General features: G+C 37.3%; 1 protein-coding gene across 3 annotated transcripts in view; it reads right to left on the reverse strand.

The window, feature by feature from the left end:
* FTO (FTO alpha-ketoglutarate dependent dioxygenase) overlaps positions 1-21,035 on the reverse strand; it is a 335,884-nt gene that overhangs the window by 209,179 nt on the left and 105,670 nt on the right. For all 3 annotated transcript variants that reach the window (XM_044987017.1, XM_044987018.1, XR_006573405.1), the window contains exons 5-7: positions 19,704-19,783; positions 17,096-17,239; positions 9,075-9,194 (exon numbers count right to left, since the gene is read on the reverse strand). In XM_044987017.1, the coding sequence (XP_044842952.1) occupies positions 9,075-9,194; positions 17,096-17,239; positions 19,704-19,783 (344 nt within the window). The remainder of the gene's footprint in view (positions 1-9,074; positions 9,195-17,095; positions 17,240-19,703; positions 19,784-21,035) is intronic.

A 21,035-nucleotide genomic window follows, 5' to 3' on the forward strand; every position in this document is an offset into this window, starting at 1 on the left:
TGGAGTCTCAGACTAATTTAGAGTCAGGGTTCCTTGTGCACCTCCCACTGTGTGTCTATGTGAATACCATACAGAGTTACAAGGTCTGTATTTTGCTCCATCCCCACTGTCCTGAGAGAGCACACACCACAGAAGAGATGCCATGGCTCTGTCCCTCTCTCCATGAAGAGATGGCTAGTGCACAGGGGGTAGAAAGCTGTCTCTGATAAAGGTTTTCAAGTAGGTGCTCTGCCTCTGTTCACCTGGGAATTCCAGGAGGCACAACATGGACCTCTGTGTAGACATGGCTTTGGGGGAAAAGCATCAGCATATGGTGGTTTGTAAAATAGTTGCCATCCAAATCCTTCTACACGGACATATCTCATTATAGTGAAACAATATGTTCATTCTTTATTTTTGTGCAAATGTGTAAATGCTAATGGCCTGATACTGCAAAGTGCTTGCAACTTAGAACTGCTATTTCTCCAGCCAGAAATGTGAAACAGGACAGAAGATGAGGCCTAATACTTAAAGCAGTGCAATGGGTAATGGGACAATCCTAAATGCTATTGCTTTCTCTGCCACTGAATTACTGTGTAAACTTGTACAATTCACTCATTCAAACTGTGACCCACAACACCATCTGCAAAATGGCCAGACTGCTACTTATCAAGCTCACAGAAATATTGGCAGGCTTTATCAATTAACATTTGCAAAGCACTTGAGATACAAGGCCAAAATGCTGTTATTAAACATACATATGTAAATCTGAGTCATGTTAGCTATTGCATAACTATATTGATTCTAAACATCTAGGCAACACAAACTGTAACAATTTCCTTTAGCCTCCAACAACACATTTTGCTGAATGTCACCTGCTAAGTACTGGGGAAAATGCATCACGGGTGTAACTCCACTGACACCATTCTCATTGACACCACATCTGAATTGACGCCCTGTCACTGGTCTTTAAGCCACTCTATTACTATTATTTTTAAAAGATTCAAAATGAGTCCTATGAAAAGGGATGCCATTTAGTCCAATTGTGATAAACAATCACATTATTACATAGAAAACAACTTAAGAAGATTTGTTACGCTTAAACTTTAATATAAAAACTCTGCTGTGAGAATTATTTAGAGTTCAGATTCACTGGCGGTCCAAGGAGGGCTGCCAAAACCTGATGTTAAGTAGAGACATTTGAGAAAAGCCAATAATTACTTTCCTGCGGCAGCATGGTAAACATTAAATAGATAAGCTGCATTTTATTGTGACTACAGCTTCAGGATTACTAAACGGAAGTGTGTGTAGTAAGCAAAATAAATGAAAAGTGCAGAAAAGTCTTGCCCAAGAGCTCATAAGAGCCGGGACTGGAAACTGAAATGGATTCCTGGATTTTATATGGGGAATGATCAGGATATGCAATATGGGACTAACTCCTGCAATTCAATTAACTCAGACAGAACTTTGCCCATACGCACTGCCCTCTTGAGGCAGAGCTCGTCATCACTGGACCTTACTTTACAATTGGATCCATGCGGATAAACCTCATGCCCACACAGATCTGCACTGACTCAAATCTTCTCTCTCACTGGCAAGATGATAGTGAATAGTTCTTTTACAGCTACCATAATTTCTGTATATTTTCGGTTATGGTAAAAAACAGATGTGGAAATTGATAACAGTGCTTAAAGTTTGCCACCTAAATACCTATTTTAGACACAGAAATTTTGACTTAGGGGCACTAGATTTTGAAAATCAGGCTTAAATTACTTGCTCAGATTACACAAAGTTGGTGATGGAACTAGGGTTAGAAGATCCCAGGTTTCCTGATTCCCATTTCCAGACCTGATCCACCAGACCACAGTGCCTTACATGGCAAGTCACTGAATTATTCTGAGCTTCAACTTCCTTATCTGTAAAAAGTAGGATGTGATTTTTACCATAAATGAAATTCTGAAAAAAAAAACAACCTGTAGTAGCTACAAAAAGAGCTATTCTCCTATGATTTTGCTAATAAGAGAGAGGATTGGGGATCAGACAGAATAGGAGTGGCACAGTTCCTGGAAATAGTGACTGTTAGACAAGCATCTTCTCTTTTGCTCCCATCCACATTTACAAATTATGAGTAAAATGCAACTATATCTGTCCATGCTACAGAATTTCCACTAGGCCTTAGCAGCTAGCATGGGAATGACAACACCCATCACAAAGTGATGGTCAAGTCACTAAAGAGAGCTAGCAGTAAAAAAAGGGTTTAACAAGTATTCGCTGTACTGTGAAAAATTACAGCAGATGATGACATTTTAATCACACTCAATGATTTATTTCCCGTAGTTTATAACTTTGTCATAATAAAAAGTTCTCTGGTCAGAAACTTTTTTAAACCCACAACCATACCTTTTAACATATTACACACACACACATACATTCACACACTTCTAAGTAATGAGTACAAACAAAATAGAAGTTTTGTGTTTCTTATCATTCCTGTGGCCCTGTAACTCAACACTAATAGCCATTTACTTGAAGTATATCAGAGAATAAACTGAATAATTGGTCTAATTAAAAAAAAAAGTTTCAACCACATAGGTGTTGCATTTTTCTATAGAAGTTAATACATATTTTCAGCAGAAAGTCGTCACAATTTTCATCAGATTTATAAAATTAAACAATGAAATGGCTCTCTAAAACTTATGATGGGCTTTTGGATCAATAATCAGCCTATTAAAAGTGACAGTACAATAATACTACAACAGACAAGTTATAAGCCTCTAAAAGTGGGTAAATAGTAACTGATCAATCAAAGATAGATCATGCATGTGGTGCATATGTGTTCATCCAAGATATTAGCATAAATACAGCATAATAAATATATATAAAAACCATGCTAGCCTCATGATTAAAGGCCTGATTCTGCTCCCATTGAAGTCTATGATATAATTCCCATTGACTCTGATGGGGCAGTATAAAGCACTGAAGACATACTCTATGTCTAGCTATACCTTTGTATAATTCCTTTAGTTAGGAGACTAGCTTAATTCATAACAATTGCAATAAACTGATGTATACACACACATACATACGTGGACGTGCATGCATGTACAGATTCTGCAATTTGATCTGTGCAGGGAGACCCTTGTCTCTGCACAGTGTGCCAGTCAAGGCTACAGGGTTCAATATGGGCCCAGATATCAGATTCCATGAATCTGATTGTAGATTGGGATGTGTATATATATATATGCATATAAAAGTGAGAGAGAGAGGAACTTATTTAAATAACATTAAATTTTGTAGCAGAAGTCTAGTAATTTAAAACTGAAGGTAACCCCCACTCCCAACCACACACTTACCTCACAACACTGACCTAACTCCCTCCCTGACATGTATCCGATACCCTATTGCACACAAATTGGGGTAGCCAGGCCTCAGCTTTGAGTTTGCTGGGTTATGCCAACCCTCATGTTTTCAAGAGTTGTTTTTTAAGTATACCATAGGAGTTACAGGGCTTTTCATCTCAACATTGCCAGTTAGTAATAGAAATGTTAGAAGTGCTTCATACCAACAGAGCTCAGATCTCAACTAGCTCATGTAAGGGTTAAAAATAGAAAGTGCTATCCACTGGTTTGCTCTGATGTTCCTGTAGATATTGTCACTGGATGTATCCTCAGTAGAATTCTATTCAACACCTCTGTCTTTAAGTACAAAGCTGTAGGCTGTAGCAGCTTTAGGAAACATAAGTATCCTTTTTTCTACTGCACAGTATCTGTGTGTGAAATTCTCTAAAGGGGTTTAAGTATTTACCCTGAACACTATCAGACAGTTTCTAAAATTTTCCTTATCCTGTTGCAAAAACACTTCAAAGAGAATCATAAACACACTCCTTTGTGCTTTCAGCACATATTTTGTTTTGGAAGCTTAAGTCTGAATTCTCTCAGAATAGTAAATATATATTTTAGGAAGATGATGTTCACGACTATTTTTTAAAATTTTTGTTAATGATTCTCCAGTAAACAATGCTGAACGTGCTCTCTCTTTTCTGAGGAGTGGAAATACTGGAGTCAAAGAAATTAGTGGGATAGAAAAAGGAAAGAAACTAATAAAAATACCAGAGTTCAGTATTAGTTTTTTAAGTAAGGGTAAATTTCTCTGAACATTTCAATCCTGGTATGCATAAAAATTGACCTAACAAAAAAGTATCTTTATTTAAAGGGTCTGGTATAAGCAGATAAGAAAAGCCCAGAAATTCAGGAGTTATGGCTGAAATTCAGTCCTTTAAGTAGCCATGTTTTGCAGCTCAGTAGGCAAATATGATCACCTGGCAGTCTGAGGCCCTCCATCACAGGACTGTGACAACTGCAATATCTAAGCACAATGTGAAAGTTAGGGATGGAATTTAAGCCTTAATTCAAAATTTCCTAACTTTTGGCTGTCGAAATCAGATCCTGATAACATCTGGCACTTACATAACACTTTACATTTTCAAAGCCCTGAAGAGATATTAACCAATCAACCTGCCAATTTCTTGAATCTAATTTTAGCTGTTTAAAACTGTCAAAATAACAGAAAATTCAGAGGATTCCTTTTAAAAAGATAGACTGTTTGCCTTATAGATCATCATAGTTATTTTGGCACTGATACACATTTAAACCTTTTAAAATGTTGGGAAAAATATAAACAATATGACAGTCCTGGACTGAGATTCTATATCTTAAGCTTCAACCTAGACTCAATTTTTACCACCAATCTATAAGCTCCTGACAATAGTGGCTTATAGCAGAAACTCTGAAATATCTTCATATATAGCAACAGTAGCAAATAATGAAATAGAATTCAAAAAGGAAACAAAGAAAAATAATCTAACAAGTAAATATTTTGTCTCTCCAATTTCAATTTAAGTGAAAGAATGATAGAAAGGTACCATTGAGGATAACAACAACAAGAAGAGCATGATTAGTTGTACTGGTACTAAAAAAAAATAATCTCTGAACCTCTAAGATGAAACAGTTGTGCTTCAAGATACCAGACTGCATGGAATGACACTTCATTCATTATAATCACATAAAATTTATACATTCCTGTATGTACAGTAGATTTATAAATTAAAATGAATGGTATGCTGCATTTAATCATTATTAACTGTTTAAGCATGCCAAAACAGTAAAGCAAATGGTATGAGATTTCCTGAATTTAGACTACTTTATTAACAATTAAATGCCAAAAGCTTACGCTTAGCTTCTGTATGTTTCATGCCTTCAAGTGAGACCTTTTTACAGTAGACAAACAGTTATGCTATTAAAACTCCAAGTCACTTCTATATTTCTGTACATTTTAGTGCCATAATTTTCTTCCTCTTGCCAAATGCCTACATAAATGGGTGGGATGAAATGGAGCCTAGCTTACCTAACATAATTATATATGTTGTGATTTTATACTGCAATGAAACCGATACATTTTAATAATCCCAGTCTTGGCTCTTACCCACTAAAGTCAATAAAGGTTATTAAGGCCAACTGCTATATAAATACGTTGCTCCATTGCAAAATGGTCTGTCAAAGCAGGAAATACAATTTATGACAAACAACACTACTAGTGTCTTCATTTTTTAAAAGGAACATTAGATATGTTAACAAAATCTTGAAGATTTGTCATTCAGGTGTAAAATCAAAGTCGATTCACTTTTCATTTCACAAACAAAACCATACCAGTGATTCACATTTTACTTGACCAAATTTACATTAGAGTTAAAAAAAAAAAGTCTTAGAATTTCCCCATTTCCTTATTTTTAATTCTTTCTTTTCCCACAGCTTTGCTGAAGTATTAAACATTTTTATAGGTAAAATAAATGTCAGTTTGTGAGGTTTGCATGATATCAGACCCTGAGAGACAAATTGTCTCTCCCCTGAATCTCAGAACAGCTACAGCAAGACTTCTTCACATCACATGAGATTTCAGCTTTTCAGACTTCTCTTTACCCAGAAAGCAAAGCTTGTACAGTCCCTTTCAAATGGTAACTCTCTCTTTGAATTCAGTGAGCACTTATCCTGATGTTGCACATGATAATGTGGTAATCTTGGATGACTTTTTTTTTTTAATACAAACATTTGAATAGCCTTCATATTTTTAAGGGGGGGAGGAAGGGCGGTGAAGACTGGTCAACCTGCTTTGGATTTAAGGGCTCATAAATTCATGAGGTAATATTATGGGGAAATGTGATGTTTTATCAGAATGTCATTCAAATGAAAGGTTTAACATTTACATCACAAGAGTGAGCCCTGAGTAAAACTATCCTCAGGGAAAGAAATGCCAGGAATAAACATTATGATAAAACTGTATGCTTACTATAATGTATAAAAATATTAAATAGAGCCCTGAGGTTTGGAGACATTGGCTTAAACTTTTTTGAATTATTATTTTGTTGCGACACTGGAGCAATTACAGTTAGCAGAATTAGAAGCAGTTTTGGAAAAAATATTTTTTATAAAAATTTATCTTTAAACAGGAAAACATAAAACAAAAACAGAGAGACCAAGACTTGCTTTTGTAAAATTCTGGATATATACATGTAAAAATGCATGATAAGAGTTGTATGGCTCATATAAAGGTAAAGAAAAATTAACTGCTTATTAAAGTATTTCCTTTTAGAAGGAAACCCCAATAGTGCTTCTGTACAGACAAAATTAACAGTATCAAGACATTCAGAATTTAGATTTTTTTCTAAATTATACACTAAAATGATTTTTTATACTCATTCAGCTAAAATGATTATAATTTACAGAAATATATTGACAGTAGACTGGCAGGTACCTCCAGAAATGTTGTTTTGATTTAACTTATTTTGATAGAATCCAAATGTGCACGAAAACACTGCACTTTTTATGTTAAATTGCTGTTGAATTTGTTAACCCACAATTGATTTCCTGTGTTATGGAATCTTAGAGATTACAGCTAACTTGAAGCAACAGGGATCATTCTTGACAGTTAATGCTAAATTTCTATGTATTTTCTCAAGCCCAGTATTGTTGTTACATTAATACTGCAGCTCAACAATGCCCCCTACTGTCAGTTTTTAAAAGACTGTGATACATGCTGCAGGTATAAAGAGAAAGAACAAAACTAAAAAAGGCTGCTTCTGGGTCCCAAATACAGTAAGCACCAAATTTACTTAAAGACTCATCAAAACAACAGACATTCTCAATTAAAATTCTCTACTGTCTCCCTCAATAGCTGAAATTAATTGTGATTAATGTGTTAGAAATCATAAAACATTAAAGCAATTTTTAAAATTTAAATTAGAAGCAGCTTCTGTCTTGGCCTAAGCCTTCAGTTTGCTGATAAATATCATCCTGAGGCCTGTTGAAAGGAGATACACTGACGCCACCATGTTTCTAATTAGAGACACATGGTAATGTCACACCAATTGCAGAAAACCTAGCCCTTGAGAATTTCTGTGTGTGCTGTTTTTCCATGTTCCCAACACACAATGGTTATAAAATAACAATCAAACAATCTTGCGTCTGCCTCACTAAGTCTTTGTGTTACAAGAAAATAGATTGTTATTTCAAGGAAAAATAAACTGAAAAGCTTTTTTAAAAAATGATAAGTCATTTGAGATCGAAAAACATCAGCAGAATGGGAGTGCATGTGGATTTAAAAAAGAGAGACAAATGCATTAAAAAAAATAAAAGTTACAAATCACTTCTTTCTTCACTGGTAAAATCCAGGGCTCTCTGATTTCTTTCTGCAGCTGGTAGGAGCACAAACATCTACATTCTGGTTTTCTGTAATGTTTTGAGTGTTTGTGATACCAGTTGCTGCAGAAAAAGCGCACGATGTAGAACTTGAGCTCCAGTAGGCAAAAACATTTTTCTGTTCATGGTATAGTGTGAACTGTTATCTGCTATTGTTAGTGAAGGAAGAAACTTTCTTCAAATTGTAAGTTACACATGAGGCCTGATCTGTGTACCTGTAACTAACGTTGATGAGTTGTCAGTACTCTACAACTCTCAGGATCAGGTCCAAATTCAATGCCACAGAAACCTAACAACTACTCAAAGCAGATATTCAGGCTTCTTGTCTACAGTGGGGATTTGTCCAAGGTCAGGTCTACACTACAAAGTTTTGCCAACATAGCTATGTCAGTCAGGTATGTAATGAAGTGTGATACCTGATCACCATTGGTATGCTGGCAAAAGTCCCTAGTGTAAACTCAGTTATACCAGTAAAACTGCATTTTTGCTGGTGTAGCTTATTTCACTCAGGGCACTAGAAGAACTATACCAGCAAAAGGACAGTTTTGCTGGTATAAGCTGTGTTCACACTAGGAGCACTTTACCAGTATAATATATCTTACTGGCAAATCCTTCCATGTGTAGACCTGGCCGTAGTTACAGACATCTACAGCCAGTCACCAGTGCAAAAACTTCTTGTAGACAGGCAAATACTTGAAACTACAGTAAACTGTGCCAGTACAAACAGAGTCTTCTAGCAGTTTCGCAGTAATACATCATGGATTGCACAGGTATAGCTACATCAATGGCTGGCCACCAATGCAAATCCCCAGTGTAAGACAAGGGCAGGGATATATTTTCAAAGGACATAATGATCTTAGCCACACAACTAGCATTGCTCAAGACACTATTTAGCCTTGCGTTCACTAGCATTCTTCTCTATTCTTGGTCTACTACAAGCACTGGTGAAACTGCATACAGATGTTTTTACCAGTAGAGCTAGCTACCTTGGTACTATATGAAAATAGCTACCTTGGTGCTATATGGGGATAGCGCTGAAAATTTCCTGTGAAGACAAATCGTTATGAAGTAATAACCCAGTATTTTGCCATTATACTTTACAGTAGTCAAAATAGACACTAAGCAACATGTTCTGTTGTTTTTTGGTTTTGTTCATTTTGTTTTGCTATTTTATTCCCTCTCCTGCTTTGCTGCGGGATTGGAAGGAATCACTGGCATTATAGAGAGCACACAAATATTGAAAATTTAAAGCCTGATTCTACAACGCAGTTACAATGGGTTCTGCATGCAAAGCATCTGCAGAATTAGGTTCTTAAGAGCTTTAGGCTATTTGCTAGTACTTACCATAAACTCCATCTTTTTCCAGAATCCTTCCAATTTTGCCATTGGTTCAAACCACCAATCAGTGCACTTCCTATAGCGTTTGCCCTGAAACCAAAACTGCCTAAGCCACTCAAATTCGACCTGCAAAGAGATGAATGATATGTAAGGAGGCATAAATAATCTGTGCTCATTACTTGGAAAAACATATGAATCTATTCACATCTGTGCTGCTACTTATAAGATGGGGGCATTGAGAGTTTCTCCAATAACAAGTAGTTTCCAAAGGCAACTTTACACACAGAAATGCAAGCTATTTTTAATTTTCTTTTTCATGTCAATTTATGGTCTGTGCCAAAGCCCACCATAGTCAATGCAAAACCTCCCACTGATTTCAACTGGCTTTAGATTAGCTTACAAAAGGTGCCTGATTGACAGCTCTGGAATCCCAAATCCTCTCTCCACCTATAGAACAGTACTGTGAAGATAATAATAGTGCAAGTTTCCTCACACCACACACACAAACATGGCTCAACCCTTGGCCTACTAAACTACCACTATGGGAGGGAAAATAGTTCAGTCCCCATAAATATTGGCCAATCTGATAAAAATTTCAAGAAGTGCATGTATTAGTACCAGTTGTGGTTTTTATGATGGAGACACCAGTACTGATACTATACGATAATTTCAAATAGGTCACCAAACTACCACCAGATGATAAATTTTGGCCAAAGAGATCTGGATGGGAGACCTAGAGATGAAATGATCTGTTTCCCAATACCAATTCCTCTGACCCACCAGCTCTATCATTTACTGCTTGGGGGCCCCAAAACAATTCTTTGTGCTGCCTCCATCAATTCTTCATTCACATAAAACAAACATTTCTTATTCTAGCTATGCAGAGTGACACACACTGCAAAAGCAAAATAGGGTGCGCTCTGCTTAATTCCGGGTCACCTGAAGTCACAGATTCTGGGAGTTTTTCAGAGTGATGCAGCAGCAGAGATTATGCTAGTGATGCATCAACTACCACAGCACTGCACTTAAGTATATAGACAGCCTTGCCAAGTTCACATAAGAGAATATTTTCCTAGATTACAAGGTATGCTTGGCAACAATCTTTTCATTTTTTAGGATTATTTTATATTCTTCAGCATATAAACTACTTTTGAAGTCATACAGTACACCTCCATTTACCGTAGTAAAATATATTTTCCTGACTCCTATCCAAGGCTAGTTCTATGCTGCAGCAGAGTACTGTGGGAGATGGGATGTCACCAACAGAGTTTATGCTGAGGCACCACATGGAGCCAATGATCTGAGACATTGAAGGATCTGACACACCTCAAGAAGCTAAAATGACAAGAGAGCTATGTTTAAAAAATAGTTATTATGTGCTGCACACCCCTTTAAGCCCAGGAGCACTAGGCACGTAAAACACAATAGATAACCTGTGTGGGTTGTTTTTAATACCATACTTGCACATCATTCAGTACTGTAGTTATAAAACATCATTAAGATTGTATAACACACTGATTATTGTTCAAGCATAGTGATTCCATTCATCTTAATACTCCCCCCCCCCAGTCTCTGTTTTTCATTTGTTGTTCTTTTTGTTGATTTTTTTTTATTAGTGATTTACAGTTCTGGTCTCTTAGGTTTTTGTATTTATCTTTGTTATGGTAGTTATGTTTCACACAGAGGCTCAAAGCTGCTTTAATCTTCACTTTTACCACAAAGAATTCTTTTGTTTACCCCTTTAAACTCTGATGAGGCAAACAAAGGCAACCTCTGAAGGTGAAACAATAATGAAAATGGCTTAAAGCCTCACCTGAGAACACCTTGTAACCAACAGAACAGCTACAAAAGACTGAAAGTTGTTTTAGTTGACACTAACTAAATGTTTGTTTGATATGTGTAACTGATTTCAATAAAAGCAGTTAAGCAAAAAAGCTGTACATACAATATTAAAACAACCCCATTGGTAAAACTTATCAACAGGATTAGAAGACATTAGTTGAGGTAAATCTTAAATGGTTTGAAAGTGTCATTCAGCTTTTCTTAGTACACAGGTTTAACAGCATATGTCCTTCCTAATAAAGTTCAAGTAAAGTTTATTGCTCTTAAAGCATTATCCAGGTATGAAGTGTCGAGATGCATTTTGCCAGGCCTGTCTGGGACTGATTTTCAGGTGTGTTAAGAACTAACATCTTGCACTGACTTTAACTGGAGTTCTGAGTGCTCAGTACTGCTGAAAATAAGGCCCAATGGTAATTTTTTTGCTGGCTTCCTCCATTAAAAAGGCAATACTCTATAAAGTCTGGCAACCACAACATTTCAGGAAATAAACCATACTGGGTCATTAATCAATAAAGAATTCTGCTTTAAAAATAAATAAAAAATCAATGTGACAACATGACCCATTGTGACAAGAATGTGAATTCAGTCAATCTGATTTTTGACTAATTATATTGATTTGTCCTCTTGATCTATGTAAATTAAATCTAATTTAAATCTTTGGCACCCTGGTCACATTTTAAATACACCCTGGGTTTAACTGACAGGCAGTAATGGAAACTGTCGCAGCACCATTTACTAGCACAGCGTGAATGCTGCAACTACAGCCACACGGCTTAGTGACTTGTGACCTAGAAGAGCTGTATTATTCTCTAGGTTTTAGAGGTAAAGTTTAGTGGTAGGCTAGTTAATTTTGTGCAGGATTAGTTGGTCCCTCTAGGGGGGAGCATGCCAACCATGCCAAATTGTGACATATGTGCTTGTTTAATGATATGGACTACTGTTCACCAAAGATCTCAAACTGAGGTCCAAATTCATTTTACCTAGTGTCTCAACTTAGCGTCTATATGGAGTTAAATAAAGATGAAAGGTCAATCAAAGTTTTATCCACTACGTTAGTCTTCAAGCTGATCTTCATGAAGTAGTGCAGGCAGGCAGTTATTTGGTGGCTAGAGCAAGAACTGAAAGTCAGGTGACTCCTGACTCTGCAAAGGAACCTCTCTGTGGCCATGATGTCACCATCTGTTTACTCATCTGTAAAAGGGCGATACTGCTACTTATTTTTGTAACAAGCCTTTTGGGATCCTCTGAAAGATAAGTACACTTATTTTTTTAATTTAATGCATGGTAGCTATCTTCCTATCACATTATAGACTAGGGTGACCAGATAGCAAGTGTGAAAAATCAGGATGGGGGTGGGGGGTAAGAGGTGCCTATATAAGAAAAAGCCCCAAAAACTGGGACATCTGGTCACCCTATTATAGACATACCCTGAGATGAGCATGAGTTAAATATTTTCCCAACATTATTAGAAGTTATATTCAGAGTTATACTCTCCCCTTCTTTCCTTCATTAAAACCAATCAACTCTTTAACAACATCTTTTCTTGGATCAACTAGGGGTTAATGAGGCATTCACACCTGCCTTCCTACTTCCCACACTTTCTATGAATAGGAGGATGCGAGGAAGAAAAAAAAAATCAAACATTGGAAGGTTTTTAAAAGGGTAGGGAGGACAAACTCCGTATAAAAACAAAAGGTCTGTTATATAAATCATTAGATTCAACACTTAAGGCCTTAGAATAAAACGAAATAAGACAGATGAATGCAGCAATTCCAACAGATGGAAATCATAGTACAGTCACCAAAGAGCTAGACACACAAAGTAGCTGAGGTCAGTGAATATTCACATACCAGATTTGAATATCAGGTTAACAGTTGTGCCTCATCTTTGGCTACAGTTTCTCTGATGCAATTTTATATTGGAGACTTCCTTATACAAAAACTAAACTGAATGGCAGGAATGAACATTTAAAAATAAATAAAAATAAAATAAAAAAACTTGGGCCCGATTTTGATCTCACTGTTATTACTGCTGATTTACATCAGTGTTAAGTAAGACTGGAATCAGGCTTGTTATGTCTAACATCAACTCATCCTCAAGTTGTCCTTTAAACAATGATTAAAGGCTGATTTTTGGGTTTATAGTCAATACTCAGCAGTAAAAGGCCAACAGCACCATTTGACATTTTGTGAGCCTGTGGTCCTCAGTCAATTATTTAAAGGTATTGGTTATTAAATGCCACCTATGTAGGTGATCTATATTTCCTCTCTTTTGTACCAGCCAGCCACCAACTGTGCTGTCATTTCACACTGATGTGGTAAAACACACATTAACCTTACTTTTGCTGTGTACATCACCACTCTTCTAAGCAGCTGACCTAATAGTTTAACCACACAAACCTCTTTCAGTTTAGCTTTTTCTACATCACACTATATTCAGGAATAAACTTGATCTACTTTTGCCATAAGGAAGGATTGATGTATGCAAGGAAGTGACTGTTGCCAGACTAGAGGAACAGCAGACCATGGTAATACGTTCAAACCTTGGTAATCAAAGTCCTGATCCAAAACCAACTGAAGTCAATGCCGTAGTCTCTGCAAGCCTAAATAGTCACTAGCATTCACCTATTGTGAAGTTACTGGGCTTGATCCCAACCATCACACAGCCAGCATCCTACTACTAAACTTCATATCACTCCAGAACACGAGCCCAGTGCTTGAAATGCAAAGCATAGGAAGGAGTTGGTTTGTTTTGCAAATATTTTATATTTATTATTTATATCCATGAGCATTTAAATCACCTGCTTGGCAATGTTTTGTTTTGTTTGGGGTTTTTTGTTTGTTTTTTTTAAAGGTGTCTGCTTATCTATGTGTTCTCCCAACTTTCTTACAGCTCAATTCCAGACCCACCCAGATAAAAACACCCTTTGGAAGCCAAGAATGGTTCAGCACAGTCAACAGCTGAGCACTCAGTCAACTTTGCTAGATCATTTACTCCAATGTAAATTACTACTGATGAAACATCCCTTTAAGCAATCAGGTGATTAATTTAATTCAATCCCTAACACTGTGTGCATTGATGTTAAGCTACTGTACCTCACAACCGTAGAGATAATTACTTCTGTTCATCCTACTATACTTCGCTCATGAATACGCTGCCACTGAAGTATTTGTTTTGTAGTTACAACATTTCAAGACTGACTACCTTGACAATCAGCAGGCGGACACTATTGAGAGTGCCGTTATTTACAATTATGAGCTATGTGCTTGGGGTGAAATGGCTGTGTGAACAAAGCAACAGCGATTATGTGGTCAGTAATAACTCAAATGCAATCTGTTTTAAAGACAGAGGCCACGACACCAAGGTTATGACCAAAGAAATCTAACTTTTACCTAGCCATCCACCAGAGATGCAAAGAAGGAACTTCAGATTAACATCTGATCTCAAAGAGGACATGTCTAACAGTGAGACCTTGAGTAACCCTTACGTACAAATACTGTGTTAGCTTCAGCTGTGAGTGTGAACCAATGTTCAATTGTGGAATTTATAATCAGTCATTTCTAGCCTTTCAGCAAACCATTCATGATTCTTCCGATGCCTATTTCGGAGATGCCATCAAGGCAAAGTGACAATTTCAGAAAAAGTCATAGCATCTAGCAATCACCATCTGGGATAACGTTTCTAAAGAACTGCATTTGTGGCAATACTTAAAAGTAAAACACGGCAGCCAGCTATTGTGAGTTGGAAGAAGTTCAAGTACCATCGTTTTCAAGGCTATCTCTGCAGTGTATACAAAAGTTACAACTTTTCTGGAGAGGCATAGATCTAGAATAGGAAGTAAGTTGCACATCAGAACAGAGACACAGTGGTAGAGTTGTTTGGGATCCCCACGCATGTTCACCCGTGTGGTGTTTTGCTTTAGCCAGCACTATAAGTTTCTCAACATTTTTTTTTAACTGAAGAGAGGAAAATTGCAGGGAAGAAGGTATTAAGAGTTGTAGCCAAATCCTGATCCCAAAGTCAATGGCAGATCTGGCATATTTTTCACTAGATCCAGGATTTGGCTCTTTGTGTGGAAATTATTGTGCACTTTTTCTATAAATAATTTACAGAGTTTGAACCTACCAGTTGTATTAGACCATGAAACTACAGAACTTTATCATATAACTTGTATTAAAAAGGCATGTGGCGTTTTTTCCCCAAAAGAAAAGAATGAAATACCTGTATTAGCCTCACAGACATTTATGGTTCCAGTTAATAGTGATACACAGCAAAGGAACGTATGTCTACCACAATGTAAACCACAGAAAACTTGCCTACTTGTGTGGTAAAAAAAGAACAATATCTGACACAGCACTTTGACATATGGAATTAATCCCTCAAACGAAGAGATGACCTTGAAAAATCAAAAGAGAATGGATGAGTGATTCTCTTTTCATATGGAATATAGATCCAATGTCTCTATTCAGTCAGAGTGTACAATATATATAGCCTGACCAGTGATTTCTGGGATAGTATATCCATATGCATAACAGGAAACACCACTGTATGTCACATGGAAAAATTATTCAGGTCACTGCAAACACTTGGGGTCTACTCCTCCCATGGTGTAAATCACATAGCTCTTTTGAAGTCAATGGGGCTATGCTGATTTACACCAGCTGTGAATGTGGCCCCAGTTGTACAAACTGATATATGCCTACAGTCTTATGAACTAAGCCTGATTAATATTTCGTAAAGTATTGCAAGTAGTAGGCTGATTTAAATTATACTGGCAGCCATTTCAACCAAAATCATGGGAGCAGATCTTTCCCCACCCTACTCTCCTCAGCTGCACCAAGAATAAACACAGTGCAGCCAAGAAACTGACCCTCAAAGTTTTATGAAAGTTGTAAAAGTTTGTCTTGTTCCTGAATAAATATGAATTAAAAAAAAATATTTAGAGCCATAAATGCATCCCTATACTCTAAGTGAAAATTATACTCTATACATGTCCCCGTAGGTCAAATACTGCTCAAACTTGTACTAGTGGAAATCCAAAATAACTCTTTGGAATTTATGACTATAACTGTGCTGGAAAGCACCAGTGAAATCAGAGAATTGGTCAAAAAAATTAGTACTATAGTATACTAATTAGTCAGTGTTACTCAGTTCACATATAGTGCTCACCATTTATGCTTGGTTCATCAATAAAGGTCAACACAAGTTGTATCTAAAGATATAGCTATATCAGGATAACAAAAAAAAAGTCAAATCTGTTGTTTTTAAATACCCTAGAAAGTGTTGTTGACTCTACATTTTCCGTGGCGCTCTCTTTTTATTTAAGTTAAAATTTAAAGAAAATTCAATTGAGCCTCTTTGGAAACACCACTGGCACCATCACAAAAAGAATGTAAGCAAATTTACCAAACCCTCTGCAAGAGCTTAATGATTGTCTCACGCTGCAACTCTTTCCTCCGACACTGAGAATTAGCAAAACAGCATTGTCCAGGAGACCATGTAATTTTATATCTCAGATAAAGTTACCAGGTTCCCAAATCTTTCTGAACACTACACTAATACTTTCTGTCTAACTTGATGGACACCTTGGTCTGTTAAATGTATTTGCTTGCTAAGGGCCATTTCTGTACTGAAAACAGAGGTACATTCAGTGGGATTCCTTGAGGGCATATTGGTTCACCTGCATGGTCCTCAGTACAGGATCAGGGCCTTGATCTTATTTTCAGGAACTTGATTTCTACAGTATTTTCCTAATTACAGGCATTAAAGCAGATTCTGTGTTATCATCTTGTCCTACATTTGTTTTGAACACGATGAGCTACTATATTAGCAGTAGAGGAACAACTCAAGAGGTTTGTAAGGGTTTCACTTGCCCCTTTCCTTTAATTTCTCTACCCTCTTACTTTTTGCCAGAGTAGAACAGCAGGGGAGAAATGAATCAAATTTGCCATAATGTAACCAATGTTCTTGCTATAGCTGCTCCTTCAATTAGAAAAACAGAGTCCTCCCCCTTGTGACTTTGCATTAATCTCAGCCAACACACCCAAATGCAAGAGTCAATGCAACCCAAATTTGAGATACTTACATAGGGCCAGGTCTTGTGAGTTTTTGAACACCCTGAAGCCCATTGACTGCACCACCCTCAAAGAATCAGGCTTAATGTACTGTGAAAACCTTCCCCTCACCTCGTTATGGATTTCTTCCACTTCCTTTACAACTTGGACTTCCAGTGATTTTAAAGATAAAGCCGCTGAATCAGAATCAACCTGTAAATTCTGAAGTGCAACCTCACACTGTCCAAAAATATATTCCAGTGTTCCTGTTGAGCACTGTAAGAGCACAATAAAAAAAATAATCAGTTTACAGATCCTTTGGAAGTAATACTGTTTAAGGCAAACAGAAAATAAGATTCAGTGCAAGCCACTGTAATAATCAAAATAATAAAATGAGAGAAAATGGGGCTGCATTTCTGTGATTTAATTTTATTATGTTTTAAAGCAAAATTAGAAAGCTTATAACATTTAATACATGCCAGATTGATTGTATTGCTATTTAAAATTACTTGCATTGATTCAAAAAAGTTTACATTTAAAAAACGAACTCATTAAAGATATAATAGACTATTAAAAATACCCTACAGATTTGGGGGAGGGGGGAACCCAGAAACACCATGAAACACATTTGAAATCTTAGATATTCAAAAGCATGGCTGAAAATTCTTTTTTCTTTCTTTTTTCCTCCCTGCAGATTAGTAGTCTAGAGCAGGGGTCCCCAACCCCCGGGCCGCGGCCCGGTACCGGGCCGCGGCCTCTTACAAACCGGGCCACGAACTGACCCAGTGGACCTCCCGCAGGGGTGCCTGCGGGAGGTCTACCCGAGCCGCGGGACGAGCGCTCCCTCCGCAGGCATGCCTGCGGGCGGTCCAGCTGAGCCGTGCGACCAGCGAACCGTCCGCAGTCATGCCTGCGGCAGCTCAACCGGAGCCGGTGGACCTCCCGCAGGCACGCCTGCGGGCGGTCCAGCTGAGCCGCGGGACGAGCGCTCCCTCCACAGGCATGACCGGTCCCTGGTCCTGAAAAGGTTGGGGACCCCTGGTCTAGAGCATCTAACAGTTGGTCATATTTTTCCCTGCATAGGACTCTCAATGATGTAGAAGGGGAGTTTCTCATACAGCATGAAAGTAGAATGTACTCCTAAGTGTAAAGTATATAATACAGTTGAAAAGATTGATTGTTCTGCCTTTACTTTGTTTTTAGGAATATAACTTCCTTCAGTGCTGAAAGAAACATATAAATATCTTTCTGACACAAAACAAAAAGATATGTCTACCTTATAATTATTTTCAGTTAAATATTTATAACATTAGCTAACTCCCTAGGAAAAACCTTGAGTAAGGACTCCCAGTATCATAATTCTCTGTATTAGAATTTCCATACTATACAATGTGAGGTCACAAAGGTTTATAAAAACAAAACATAAGCTTTTAAAGTGGAAGCTTTTCAATCTGTGGACATAAGTGTGTATTTTAATATCAGAATAACAGAGTGTTGGGAGCACAAGGTTAGAGAGTTCATCTTTTCTGCTGAAGAAAAATGAAGAGCCGTATGCTTGATGAATACAGTACAATGCACATTATATTAGGTTTATTCCAAAGCTCAGCTGTAGTCACAAGAATGTGTGTTTGTTTTGAAAAATATGTTCCTACATGACAGAAGTTAGACAGATATGTCCTTATACCACCAAGTCCTTAATCTAATTTGGCAAAATACTATGATATAATTTTAATGTTACAATGCTCTCTTTTCTGATTTATTTATTTATTTATTTATTTTGTTGCCCTCATTGTTTTCTCTACACAACAGCCAAAGGGAAAAGCAAATAATAGTGAAAAAAAATTAAATACATTCCCGTTGAAATACAACACACACAGAGATACTTCAACAGTAATGCATTTTGACTTGATAAGACAAATAGCAAAATGTGATTAGTTACCTTTGAAAGAATTATTTTAAAGTGTAATCTCTTGTGATTTTTTTTTAAAGTATTATTTGCTTTTTCCTTTTGGTTGCTGTACAGAGAAAAATAACTATGAAAACAAGCAAAAAATAATCACAGTATGAGGGACAAATACCTCTTTTCTTTATCGTTAATGCAATTATGATCAATAGTCAGGAGTACTGAAAGAAGAAACAAATCTAATAAAACAGCACACATCAGCAATCTTGGAAGCACTGGGCTGAATCCTCAGAGCAGTGCTCAGACTACCTGAGAGCTTTGTGCACTCTTCTGCTTCCACCTGCAGTTCTAGAGGAAGCCGGGGAATCCAGCCTCATGGCTGTTCCACATTGCCCTGACTTGTAGTGGCAGCCTAGGGCTGTTGGGATTGCTGGTGTGCAGTATGTTTAGACCTCATATCCCTTCCCATCAACAGTTTGCCTCTTAAGTGGAGTATGGCAAAAAGAAACTATGAAAACATTTTTTATAAAAATGTGATTACATGTTTTTGCATTTCTTTAATAAGCTGCGGTACTGCAGTGTAATAGAGAAACTCTATGTGAGGTTAGGCATAAATTGCTCATAGACAAAGAAATTGCCTTTCTCCCATAAAAATCAGTAAGAGTTCTTCCAACAGTAAGCAAAAAGCATAGAACATACACCTCCCACAAAAAGTCGGAGTCACCAGTAAAACCACTAATCATAGTTTAAAACAAGACTGTGTGAGCCTAAATTCATTTCTCTCAGCCACTACTAATAGTGCAAATGACCAAAAAACAAATCCCCTTTCTTACTCACCTCTGCCACTCTGTGGGTAGAGCTGAAACGCGGCTGAAAACCAGCCAGAACACAATGCTGATGTGTCATATTGAGATCATCTGAGGACAGATTATAATCAGTTTCAGTCTATGGAGAAAAATATACTAAATACCAAATTTATTCCTACCAAATATGAACAACAGATACTATAAGGCAAGTGTTTTGAACACAATACAAGGACTTTCCTCTTTTATATCTTTTTAGCTCTTATAAAGTTTTTCACAAAGTTGTATATGCTTTTCATTTGTAGAGCTCAAACACTTAGCAGAAGGTAAATATTATCCTGTTTTTAACAAATGGAGAAACAGAGCCAGAGAGATTAGTTGAAAATCTGCTGTCTGCCCTATCCACTGGACCGCACTCTCTCCCCAAATGAACAGACAAAAATAAACAAAATTGAATTTTTAAAGTGTTTTCTTTAAACTGAGCTCCCTTTTCCTTATTTTCATTGCACTTAATGCACTGACTTCTTGTTTACATTAATAATCATGAAGAAGTTTAGCAAGATTTTGGAATATAATTTGAAGTGTAACTATACTTTGGAAAGCTTACACTGTAAGAATGACAGAATGTGGTTCTGTGTTTGTAGTCTCTCAGTGCCTGAAAATGTCTCAATTATCTCTCACATTTGCTCAGTTTGCAAGTAAAAGGAGAATTCCTTCCCTCCTCTCATAAAAGACAGTTCTGTAACATGAATCCAGGGACTGATAAACAAGTTGTCTTCTTTCTGGCTGATGCATTGTCATCAGTAAGAACTAGAGCTGTCTGGAACTGGAATTCCCATTCTGTGGGAAATTCCAAAACTTCTCCCCCCACCCACCCCCTTGAATAAACCTGTTCGGAAATGTAACCAAAAAGAAAAGAAACTTCAAAATCTACCATAGAACAGTAATTCAAAAATTTTGTTTAAAAAAGGTCAAATTTCCATTTTGACCTTTGCTAAGCTTATCCGAGGCTTTCTGAGCTGTCTGGAGCCCCAGCAATGCAAGTAGGAAGCAGGCAGCTCAGGAACTCTGGAAACCCCAACTTCAAGGCTGTCCACCTTGAAGGCTGCTGTGGAGCTGGGAATCCCAGAAGCCCAGGGTGGTGAGGAGCCAGGAAGCTGGAAACCTGGAAGCCCAGGCTCCCAAACAGCCCACCTGGTGGGCTGAGCTGGAAGGCAAGCAGGCAGGTATCCCCTGGTAGGCAAAGTTTGATCAGAATTTCACTGAAGTCATCAAGATCCCACAGAATGATCCACAGAATGTTTCCATTTTGACAAATCAGAATTTTCCAGTAGAAAAACATTCAGATGGAAAATTTCTGAGCAGC

The sequence above is a fragment of the Mauremys mutica genome, chromosome 14, assembly GCF_020497125.1.
Source record: "Mauremys mutica isolate MM-2020 ecotype Southern chromosome 14, ASM2049712v1, whole genome shotgun sequence".
Taxonomy (NCBI): Eukaryota; Metazoa; Chordata; order Testudines; family Geoemydidae; genus Mauremys; species Mauremys mutica.